Source organism: Helianthus annuus, chromosome 16, assembly GCF_002127325.2.
Source record: "Helianthus annuus cultivar XRQ/B chromosome 16, HanXRQr2.0-SUNRISE, whole genome shotgun sequence".
NCBI classification, from domain to species: domain Eukaryota; kingdom Viridiplantae; phylum Streptophyta; class Magnoliopsida; order Asterales; family Asteraceae; genus Helianthus; species Helianthus annuus.
In genome coordinates, this window is record NC_035448.2 from 111,300,792 (window position 1) to 111,312,562 (window position 11,771).

Genomic DNA, 11,771 nt, shown 5'->3' on the forward strand with positions numbered 1-11,771 from the left:
GACAAAAAAGCCCCTCCGCCCTAATTATATCGCACGCCATGTGTTCAACCAGGATCCGTTCTCACCGTTCTCACACTTTAGGTCGTTTTCTCCTGACCCCGTACCTATATATATATGGTTCATTTATGAACAACCCTCTTGATAGTGAAATGTGTGAACTAATCCTAGCCTTTGATTATCAATAGACAAATGTAAATCAATGGCCATCATTTGATCAGGATTTGAAGATGAAATACACTAGTGTATTTTACGATTTGAAGATGTAAATCAATGGCCAAGATTTGTTCACTCGGTTCACAAATACATTAGTATTCATTCTAGAACCCCACCCTATATATATATATATAATTGGACCAAGCACCGTTAACCCTATCCATCTACAGTGTCAGTTCTATGTGAAATGACCATAATGCCCCTGTCATTATAATTAATATATAAATAAATACATTTTATAAGCAATCATCTCTCTCTGCCCACTATAACCATCGCCCAATGACACCCTCCCCACTTCATCTTCAACATTAACATGCACAAACCAACACTCTGCAATTTCAACCAATGCATGATCAATAGTTTGACACCACCCAAACTGTGGATGCACTTTCTTCGCGTTTTAGGACTATCCATTTGGATAGTGAAAGATTTGAGATGGTGCACAACGTGGTGGAAAATGAAGGTGGTAACCCTGTGGAAGACAACATCATACAAATTGCCCTCATCAACTACAAGCACGCCTACAACCATGACTTCAAACACGTTTTGGCATGACAGATATTTAGGTTTTTTATTTAATTATTTTTAGGTTTAAGGCTTTATCTTATTTATGTAATGTTTTTATAATAATAATAATAAAAAGTGTGTGTCATGTGTCGAATAACGCCACCTTTACACGCCCCATCCCTCTCATCTAGTTTTTGCACCATGTCACTTTTTTTACGTGTGTTGACACGATGGCCGCATATCGTATAACGCCAATTTTCAATCCCCCATTACGTATAGCCTAAGACCTTGTGTACGCAGCGCCATAAAGTTTTACACTATAGCGCCCCATAGCGCCACAAAACACCGCTACGGGCAGTGCTATGGGGTAATTTTTTCCCTGTCGCGATGTATATCACGGCGTTATCATTTCTTCCCCACTCACACACATATACACATGGTTGTAAAACAAGGTTTCCAATACCGAGTACTCCCCGAGTAGTCGCTGCAAGGTAGGCTGCCGAGGCGACTTTCTTTGACTCCGCCTAATTACTCGGAGTCGGTCAAACGCGGTCAACCTCGGCCAGAATTGGATCTAGTAGGTCAACTCGGACCTAGTTTGACTTGAATAATAATATAACATAATTTCCATGCCTATCATATTAAAGAATAAATATCATTTTCACGTATTTTGTAATAAATATTAGTAAATTTGTGTTATTTGACATATATTTAATCTCCAAAAAGTAATTTCTTTATAATTTAACATGTCCGAGTACTCCCCGAGTACTCTCCGCGTAGACCGAGTACTCTCAACTCCCCAGTCGACCGACTAGGGAGCGCCTAACGACTTTTGCAACCATACATATACATACATATATATAAAGCCTCATGCATATACATCCCATTACACACTAAGTTATATAAAGTCTCTCGCGTTTCACCACGGTCGCATAACCCCTTTATGACTACACATATCTTAATACACAAAGTCACTTAGCAAGGCGGTGAGTGTGTGTATATATATGTAGTTCCGTACACTTCCGATTGAATTTCCGATAATATAGCGTAGAGTAGATCCGGATGGGTTGGGGGTGGGCGATTTACGAGGGAGTGGTGGTGGTTGGGTCGCTATCGCTGCTTGGTTGGGCGGGCCTTTGGTTTCTGAACCGAAGGCTCTACAAAGAGTATGAAGAAAAACGGTTACTCGTTCAGATCATCTTCAGTGTCGTTTTCGCTTTCTCCTGCAACCTCTTCCAGCTTGTCCTTTTCGAGATCATACCTATCCTCTCCAAAGAGTATCTTTCTTCTTCTACAACTTTCTTATTTTACTCGATTCATTACTGATTCCGTTCTCTACTGTTTATGTTTATGACTTTAGTTATTACTTGACATTCACAATCAACAAACTGGGTTTTAGATGGAGGAAGCCCTAAAATCTGATAGGAACAGAACAGCTTGAAATACAAAATTAGCATGTATGTACCTAGAAGGTGAATAGTGTAGATAATAGGGCTATATACATAGAGAACATATAAGTATATAACTAGTTTAAACTCTAACATCCCCCCACAAGCCTAAGGATGAGGAACTACCGGAAGCTTGGAACGTAAAAGCATCATTCTGATTTACCTTTTTGTGCTTTTAAACTGCTTTGGGGATTGAAAATCGGTTAGAGGCGGCGAGCGAGCGAGCGTGTAAGGTCCAAAAGGATTCATCATCACCATCATACTCAGTAAATCCCACCAATAGCAAAGCTAAGGTAGGGTCTGAGGAGGGTAAGATGTAGACAGCCTTACCTCTACCCCGTAGGAATACAGAGGCTGCTTCCAGTGAGACCCCTGGCTTGATAGTAGTTTTGCATCAAGCCTTGGACATAAGGCACATAACACTCGGCAATTAAGACAAAGGCCAATTAATGCATGTACTCTTTCGGCTATCAACGCCACCACATGATGCATGATTAACCGTCCTCAGTTTTTAACGTTATTTCCACGAAATTAGTAAAATAACGTTAAAATTAGTGTACTTTCACTTTTGCCCCCCGAGCGCCCAAACATATATACATCCCCCTCTTTTAAGGTCCAAAAGGATTATGCTTGGTTTTTTGTTTTCTGGTGATATCCAACAGGAGCGAGTGGCGGCGATACAGCATTTTTTTTGCAGTTTAGATTGCCTTCTAAATGCGACTATATGGTACTATGGTTGTTGTGTGAAGCGGCCTGTGGTGATGGCTAGGGTTTGGAGTTTGGAGTTTTTGCTAGGTTTGGTGAGATATGGCTTAGGTTTCGGAGAGTAGGTTGTATTTGCTAGGTTATGAGACACGGGATAGGTTTCAGAGACGAGCTTGTGTTTGTTACTAAACCTATTGATGAGAGCTCAACGGCTATTGTGCGCAGCGACTAGGGTTTCCAATGACCATTGTGAGCGGTGGGGTATTATACGTCACGGCTAGGGTTTAGAAGAGCAGGTTGCGTCTCATCAGGGGAGATGTAGTCTATGATGGTAGCTTGGGTTGGCTTTGTTACCAACTTAAACCGGTGAATGTAAATTTATTTGTGATTAGGGCTAGATAGGTACTCTGTATATAGAATAATTATACTTGGATGCCTTGTAGATATGATAATAATATTATGGTTTACTATTGTATTTCATATTTTGTTGATAATGTCTGTTTATACAAATGCATGTATCAATCATGATTATGAGTAAAGTGTAGCTGTAGTTTAATTTACATTTATAGCAAATCTGATATTGTTCTGTTTCTTGTAGGGCGAGATGGATAAACTGGAAGGTGGATTTGTTTTGCTTGATAACATTACTGGTTTTCATGTTGCCTTATTATCACTGCTACTTGATGCTCTACAATAGTGGTACGCGATACTTGAAAATGCACTTATTCGCCTGATATTTTTAAATAACTCTGTTGATGGTCATAATCCTTGATTCCCTCCATATCTTGAATTTGAAACCATCTTTATTTGTGGTTTATGTATCAAACTATCAGTTGTAAAATTCTCAGGTTGTATTAACCTATTTCTTCATTGTTATCATCACAAAGAGTTTATGTTCATTAATTTGGTCTACAAAAACCACTTTTACTTGAACAAGATTCATTTAAAGTGAACTGCCTATATTTTGTAGGAGGGGTGTTTTAGACTTTCAACTTGGGTTCAATCTTTTATTAATTTTTTCTAACAGGTGTCAGCAAGCGACGGGCTGCAACTGGAGCTGTGTTATTCTTATTTGCATTTTTATATGCCTTTTGGCGTTTGGGAATCCATTTTCCAATGCCATCACCAGATAAAGGTATAAATTTGTCACTTGCGTTGTACTACTATGGGTTTGACTACCTCAAAAATTCATATCGTGTTTTGCAATCTAAATCTCGCATTATTAGGCATGAAACATTATATGAACTTGGAACCAAATATTTGGAACGTTCTATTTCTCAATGATGCTAAATCTTTTGTTTTGAGAAAGCAAGTAAATGAAAATTTACCATAGTTGTCGATGGCGAATAGCGACAAGGCACCTATAGGCTACGTAGTGAATAGCGACAAATAGCGACGGCTATTTTATAAATAGCGATTACACTAGAAAAAGAATTTTGAAAACTTTTATATGTATATTACATCAAAATACCCTTGTATATATGATATTTTACATGTATATTTAACAAAAACCTATAAATCCAACTATTTTATAGCTATATCTAATTGATATTAACATCAAAAAAAAAAACCCCAACTGTCGCTAAGCTCGCTATTCATCGCCATAACCTATATAGCGACACACAGTCGCATCGCCATATAGCGCGCTATAGCCGCTATCGACAACTATGAAAATTACTATGATAGAAACCTCAATTTGGTACGTGTGAAAACTTTTCCGGCTTTGATTTACACTGTAGTATATAGCATTTCAGAATCTGATCCACTATTTGCAGCAAGAGGGCACTCATAGTTAATAGTAGGGCTGCAAACGAACCGAACGAACACAAACAAGACCTTGTTCGTGTTTGTTTGTTAAGGAAATAATATGTGTTCACGAACTGTTCATGAACACTTACCGAAAGAGATTTCATGTTCGTGTTCGTTTGTTAATATTAGGCAACGAATGCAAACAAACGTTCATGAACACAAATGGAAACAAACGAACACAAACAAGCGTTCATCAACAAAATATATAATAACTGATACTTATTAAATATTTTATTAGTTGGAATTTTAAGTATTTAAATAAAATATAAAGACTTAAAACACTAGTGAACTATCGAGCACATACGAACTCGTTACCAAACGTTCACGAACATAAATAAACGAACGCGATCTCTATTCATGTTCGTTCATTTAACTAAACGAACAAAAATTCTTGTTCGTGTTCGTTCATTTATTAAACGAACGAACACAAACGAACTTCCCGCCGAACTGTTCGCTGAACGTTTGGTTCGTTTGCAGCACTAGTTAATAGGTTATATGGTGCCTAACTTTTAATATTTTGGAACTCTTAAAGACTCCTGAATGGCCTCTTTACTTTAATTGTATACCCATTTGATGGACTATAAATTGTACGTTTATGTTCTATATTACTCAAGCTGTGCTTTTGTCTGTTTTTGTCTGATTGGCATAATAATATATTTGAGAAAGTGCAACTTATGTTTTTAACATGTTAACCATACTGTTTTTTCTTTTTGTTTTTTGACATATTAACCTAGTGACATGTTCATGATCTAGTGATATTTCACCTATTCAGGTTTTTTCACTATTCCACAGCTTGTGAGTAGAATTGGAGTGATTGGTGTGACAGTCATGGCTGTCTTATCTGGTTTTGGAGCTGTTAATTTGCCATACAGTTATTTATCTCTCTTCATTAGGTAAAATATTAATTGAAATATAAGATTTTAATCAATGAAAGTATCCAGAACATCGTTCATGGACTTATAGACATACACACCGACACTAATACACTATTTCGTATCTTGTTGTTTGAACTTAAAACTTTATCACGCTTCTGAATTCTGCGTGTATCATTAGATAAGTGATCAGCTTCAGTTGATCAGTTCTCTGATTAGTTTTCTTATATTTCTCATTGTGGAAGAGAAATCGAAGAAACGGAAATCAAGGCGTTAGAGAGACAATTAATGCAGTCAATTGAGACATGCATTGGAAAGAAAAAGAAAATCATTCTTAGCCAAATAGAAATGGAGCGAGTTCAAGGACAAGAAGAGGTTTGATTATCTTGTAACATAGTTATATAAGTGATTTTGAACTATTTTGAGTAAAGTACACGGATGGTCCCTATCAAAATTTTGGATTTGGTCCCTAGTTTTCCAAAAGTACACAGATGGTCCTTTTGGTTTACACTTTGCAACACATTTAGTCCCCAACTTTTTCCAAAAGTACATAGATGGTCCCTGTAGTTTGCACTTTGTAATGCATTTAGTCTCTAACTTTGACATGCTAGAACCTTTAGATTTCTTGGCTGGGGACTAAATGTGTTACAAAGTGCAAACCACAGGGACCATCCATGTACTTTTGGAAAGGTAGGGACCAAATCCAAAATTTTGGTAAACCACGGGGACCATCCGTGTACTTTACTCAACTAATTTTATCATTTGTTGTTTGATATCCTTATTCCTAGTGCTCAATGTTGAATGGATGGACCCTTAAGCAACTTCTGTTTTTTTAATGATTTTGGTGTATAAAGTGATGCTTGTCTGTTGCAGAATTTAAAGGCAGGGTCCTTTTTCAAGCGGATTGTGGGAACAGTGGTGCGTTCTGTGCAGGATGACCAAAAGGAACAAGGTTAGAGTGTGATGCATAAAAAAGATGAAAATGCACAAATTGGACTAATTCTGCTATTAGTGTTGATTCTGATGGAAATTGGAGTATTTTTTTTTATAATCTTAAACTGAAAGGTTGGTGCCGACCACCTTTCTGATTTGACAAAAATCACCCCAACTTTTTGAAATCGACAAAATTCACCCCTCAAATTTCTAACTTGACAAAAACTAACTTTCTAATGTGACAAAAACCAACTTTCTAACTTGACAAAAAGGCCCCCATACTTTCTAACTTCTCTTTAACCCTCAAAACTGTTGACATGTAACCCATTCTACCTCCAAACTTTGCTATAATGTCAAAGGTAACCCTCTAACTTTGTAAATGTCACTTTGACCCCCTCAAATTTCTGAAGTTTCGAGCTTACCCTAAAACTAATTTCTTACGTTTTTATTTTTATGAAAGCGCCAGTATAAATTTGAGTTCTTCTACGCTTTAACGTAATTTTTGTTTGAAAACAAGTCGGGTCAAGTATAAAATGTTTTTTTATGTGCATTTTGAGTTGGACTACGTTTTGACGTAAATTTTGTTTGAAGATAGATCTGGTCAAATGTAATACGCTTTAATTCGACAATATAAATTTGAGTTATCATATGTTTTGACGTAAATTTAGTTTGGAAACTAGTCTGGTCGATTGTAGTCTATACGTTATCATTTCGCGTACGGCGCCGCCGCAACGCGCGGCGGGTAAAAAACTAGTTGAAATAAAGACCGAAAGATATTAAAGGCATGGAATCAGAGGTTCACTATAGTTTTTTGTTCGTGTTTCTTATTGAAGATATTAGAGGCATGGAATCAGAGGTTCAAGCTTTAGAAGAGCTTTCAAAACAGCTTTTTTTGGAAATCTATGAGCTTCGGCAAGCTAAGGTATATCTTGTGTTTTCTTAATAGAAAAATATCGCCTTACGTTGTATAGATCTGAGGCTCTATCCATCTCATGCCCCTTAAAAAGCATTAAAACATAAAACTATTTTTTTCCCCGCTATTAAGGCTTATCTTCAGTTTTTCGTCACATGTTGAATTGTGTTTAGTTTTTCAAATGATCAGGACTTGTTCCCATAGGATTGTTTTTTTCTTGCAAGTTATGAGCAACCATACTGGTGCTCAAACATTATTATTTTTTAATAACAAGAACACGTGTATATTGGTAACATTATCAGGAAGCAGCTGCATATTCAAGAACCTGGAAGGGTCACTTGCAGAACCTACTTGGCTACGCATGTTCAGTATATTGTGTATATAAAATGATAAAGGTATCCATTGTTAACTGTATTTCCACTTATATAGTTTATATTTCGTTTTATTACTATTGTTTAATATTTAATATTCGTTAGTGCATCTGTTATCAAGCAATTCATTTCCCCTTTTCATGCAAGTTCTAGACTTTGAAGTTTTTATGCAAACAGAATGACCAAAACTAGTTTGGTTAGGCTTAATTTAAACCAATGAAAAACTTAAAAGAGGTCAAGTTATAAAGGTTGTAGAACTTTATTGATTAGTGGCAATTTTAATCTTGCGGAGGGTAATGGGTCAATTCTGGTTGTATTGTATCTATAATGGTTCAAATGGGTAGAAATCAAGAATTAGCTAAACTGGAAATGAGTTGTATGGCTCAAGCGAGTCGAAAGTCGCCCAAAATGTATTCAATTGTATTTATAGATGTATAGTATTTATGTCATCTGATTGTTTCAATTGTATTTTGCAGTCTTTGCAAAGTGTTGTCTTCAAGGAGGTGCACATCTTTATCCTTACTTGATTAAATTATTCAATATTTCTTTTTTTTTTCTCAACACAATTCATTTTGCCCTATTGTGCTATGAGACTTCTTGGTCTTTATTTATTTATTTTTTTTAAGTATGGTCTTTGAGGTATTCTAATAAAGTTTTCTTTTACAGGCTGGTTCAGTTGACCCCGTGACTAGAACAATCAGCATATCCTTGCAGTTTTTTGACATAGGCATTGATGCAGCATTGTTGTCTCAGGTTCTTTTTACTGCTTATTTTTATGAGTATATCAAATGATGCACTGTTACATCATCTTTTATTTTCTTATTCCTGTTGGACAGTATATCTCTCTCTTGTTTATTGGAATGCTGGTCGTGATATCCGTTCGTGGATTTTTGAATAATCTGATGAAGGTAATCCTAGTTTCTCAGCCTTCTATTAAATCATCTAGAGGTGGTAACATGTTCGGGTTGTGTCACGGGTCATACGTTTTGTGTTATATGGGTCGGGTCGACTGAAAACACTTTCTGTTCATATAAAGGTAGAGCCTGAAATCATTTGTGTGTTACAAATTGCTTCATTTTTTCATATGCAGTTCTTCTTTGCGGTTTCTCGAGTTGGAAGTGGGTCTTCTAGCAACGTTGTGCTTTTTCTATCGGAGATCATGGGGATGTATTTTGTTTCTTCCATCCTTCTAATTAGAAAAAGCCTGGCAAACGAGTACAGGTATGCGCATTATTGGAATACTGTTGCATTTTGATCTGCACACCACCAAATTGTCCATACAACGCTAAAACTTTTGGAAAGTACATTCTTACCCTTCTGTTGTTTTGGCCTTATTTGTAGTTAAGAGGGTGTAGTGGTAAACTTTAAAGATTTTAGTGGTATATGGATGGTTTTGGTGGTGTACAAATAACCACCCCAATTTTTTTATACCTAATTATTATTAGTACTTGATAATCTATTTCCTCATGACATTTAACTAACTCCCTTTCTGCCCATACCTGATTTCGATGGTTTTTCTTAAACAACTAGAAAATAATAACCAAGTAATTAATGGATAAAATAAGCTATAAAAATCATCAAGCTATAAAAATGTATTGTTAAAATTATAAGTTCAATCTTTATGATGAAGCAAGTTAGGAGGTTTTTTAAGGATTTAAGAACGCTTTGGCTTTTTAGCTAAGTTTTAAGAAGTTTGTTTCTATAACCCTCGTTGGAGTTTAAAAAAACACAACCCAATTTATGTTCTTTTTTTAAAGAGGAAAATGCTATTTTCGTCCCTGAGGTCCGGTCAGTTTTGTGACTTTTGTCCAAATGTTTGTTTTTCTACATCTTGATCCAAAAGGTTTGAAATCTTGCCATTTTCATCCGGCTCGTTAACTCCATCTATTTTTCTTCATTAAGTCAGTGGTATTTTCGTCCTTTTTGTTAACTTAAAGGGCAATTTGTTCTTTTTCACTTTATATACAAGCATTTAAAGTACCCTTGATCAAATCCGTTAGACCAAATTGCCCTTTAAGTTAACAAAAAGGACGGAAATACCTGACTTAACGGAAAAAAAATAGATGGAGTTAACGAGATGGATGAAAATGGCAAGATTTTAAACCTTTTGGACCTAGATGCGAAAAAATAAATCTTTGGACTAAAGCCGCAAAACTGGCCAAACCTTAGGAACGAAAATGACATCTACTCTTTTTTAAATAAAAAATGGATTATTAAGTTTATTAATCGTTATGCATTGTTAAAATAATGGTTTAATTTTCAATATAAATAAAGCAATTTAGGTGGTTTTAGCATTTAAGAACACTTCAAGAGCCATTTTCACCATTTGGCTCGTTTCCTTCTTAGATGAGCTCTAAAACTATATTCGTTTGGCCCGTTAGAGAATTATCAAGAAAGACAACCCAAATAGACCGTTAGTCTTTTTTTGGGTATTTTTGCAGGGTAATCATAACAGATGTACTGGGTGGAGATATTCAGTTTGATTTCTACCATCGTTGGTTTGATGCAATTTTCGTGGCTAGCGCTTTCTTGTCTCTCCTTTTGCTGTCTGCACATTACACATCCCGTCAAGCTGAAAAACACCCGATTGACTGATCAAATTCATTTGTAACTTGTAAGCTGATAAAACTATATTAAACGTGTTTTATTTTATAGTACAACAGTGATGTCATTTTATATGCTTTTGCACCAACCTAGAAAGAAATTTACAAAAAAAACATACAGTTTTTATGCTTTAGCCTTTATGTAGCTTAGGTTATTGAAATGCTTCACCTGCGCCCCGATTAAACTCATAATTTTTGCACGAATACCACCAGGACCCCAGGCTGCATAACTGCCAGGCTAAACTTAATACATGAATGGTTAATTTTAAGGTTTGTCTTACGAGCTGAGCTTGATTTTGAAAAAGCAGTGATGAAACAGTGGTTAACCGAGAGGTTAGTCCACGGGTCGAGTTTCGTCAAGTAGGGTTAATCCCTCTTTTCCTCGATTGATGGTCGGTCGTCCTCTAATCCATCTCCTGCACAATGAAACACACCATGACTCGTAACAAGGAGGATGGGGTGGGGGTTGCTCCTTGTTACCACTCTCCGGCGTAAGAATAGGTATTTGCTTGGGAGCAAGATAAGTATTTAAGCAGTAATTGTGAGAGAGCAGATTAGCGTTACCTCAAACCTGGTTCGGGATGAGTATTTATAGCCTCAAACCTGGTTCGGGATGAGTATTTATAGCCGAAGAGTGAAGGAGAAGGGCCACTAGATGGGCCTAGGGCCCGACTTACAACGTGTAGCCTTTTGTAGGCGTGTCAGGAGCGCAGGTCATGGGAGTGTTGGGCGCACGCGGAAGTGTTGCCACGTTCTGCTGGGGTTGTCAGTCTGTCTACCAGCTTTTATGCATGTGGGGTGGGCGGCTGCGCATTGGGCGATCAGCTGACTGCTGCTGTCAGTGCCCGAGCATACCACTTGCTGGTTTGGTCACTGAAGTCAAAGTGTCGGTTCCACTTGTATAACAATAGGATGTGGTTTTGGACCGCATCGCTGTGTGCGGTAATCTGAGCACAAACTAAACATTCCTATTGTCGCTCTGCGCGCCTTCGCGCATGACCGCAGCCTGGAAATGCGTGTAACAGAAAGTGAATGTAACAAGCTACTATCATTCTTGGTAATAATTACCACAGCCCTTGTATGTTGACGAAAACAACCATTTTTATACACAAGGTGAGTCTTCTCATCTTTCCCCGAGAGGGAAAGCAAACCAGGTTCGCGCATGCCCGTGCGAACGTAGGTGAATCCTCTTTTCCCATAGGCACGCTTGCCTGAATACCTATGGGGCCATGCAGGTATTACGTCGGTGGATGATAGATATTGGGCGTGTCCCAACTTCACAGCAAGCAAGCAACGCCCCTATAGGCAGATTCCACCCGCTTGAACTAGCAATTGCGGGCTGGCTGTGCTGCCGGAACGTTACCTTAGAGCAAGCATCCTTGTGCCATCATCTCATC

General features: G+C 37.3%; 1 protein-coding gene across 1 annotated transcript; it reads left to right on the forward strand.

The window, feature by feature from the left end:
* Positions 1 to 1,666: 1,666 nt before the first annotated feature.
* On the forward strand, positions 1,667 to 10,499 carry LOC110915541 (GPCR-type G protein 1). Its single transcript, XM_022160259.2, has 13 exons — positions 1,667 to 1,997; positions 3,472 to 3,572; positions 3,901 to 4,008; positions 5,455 to 5,575; positions 5,800 to 5,929; positions 6,428 to 6,506; positions 7,321 to 7,409; positions 7,703 to 7,795; positions 8,248 to 8,274; positions 8,438 to 8,524; positions 8,608 to 8,679; positions 8,862 to 8,992; positions 10,213 to 10,499. The coding sequence occupies exons 1-13, from the start codon at positions 1,783 to 1,785 to the stop codon at positions 10,364 to 10,366; spliced, it is 1,407 nt and encodes a 468-aa protein (XP_022015951.1). The 5' UTR covers positions 1,667 to 1,782; the 3' UTR covers positions 10,367 to 10,499.
* The last annotated feature ends 1,272 nt before the right edge of the window (positions 10,500 to 11,771 follow it).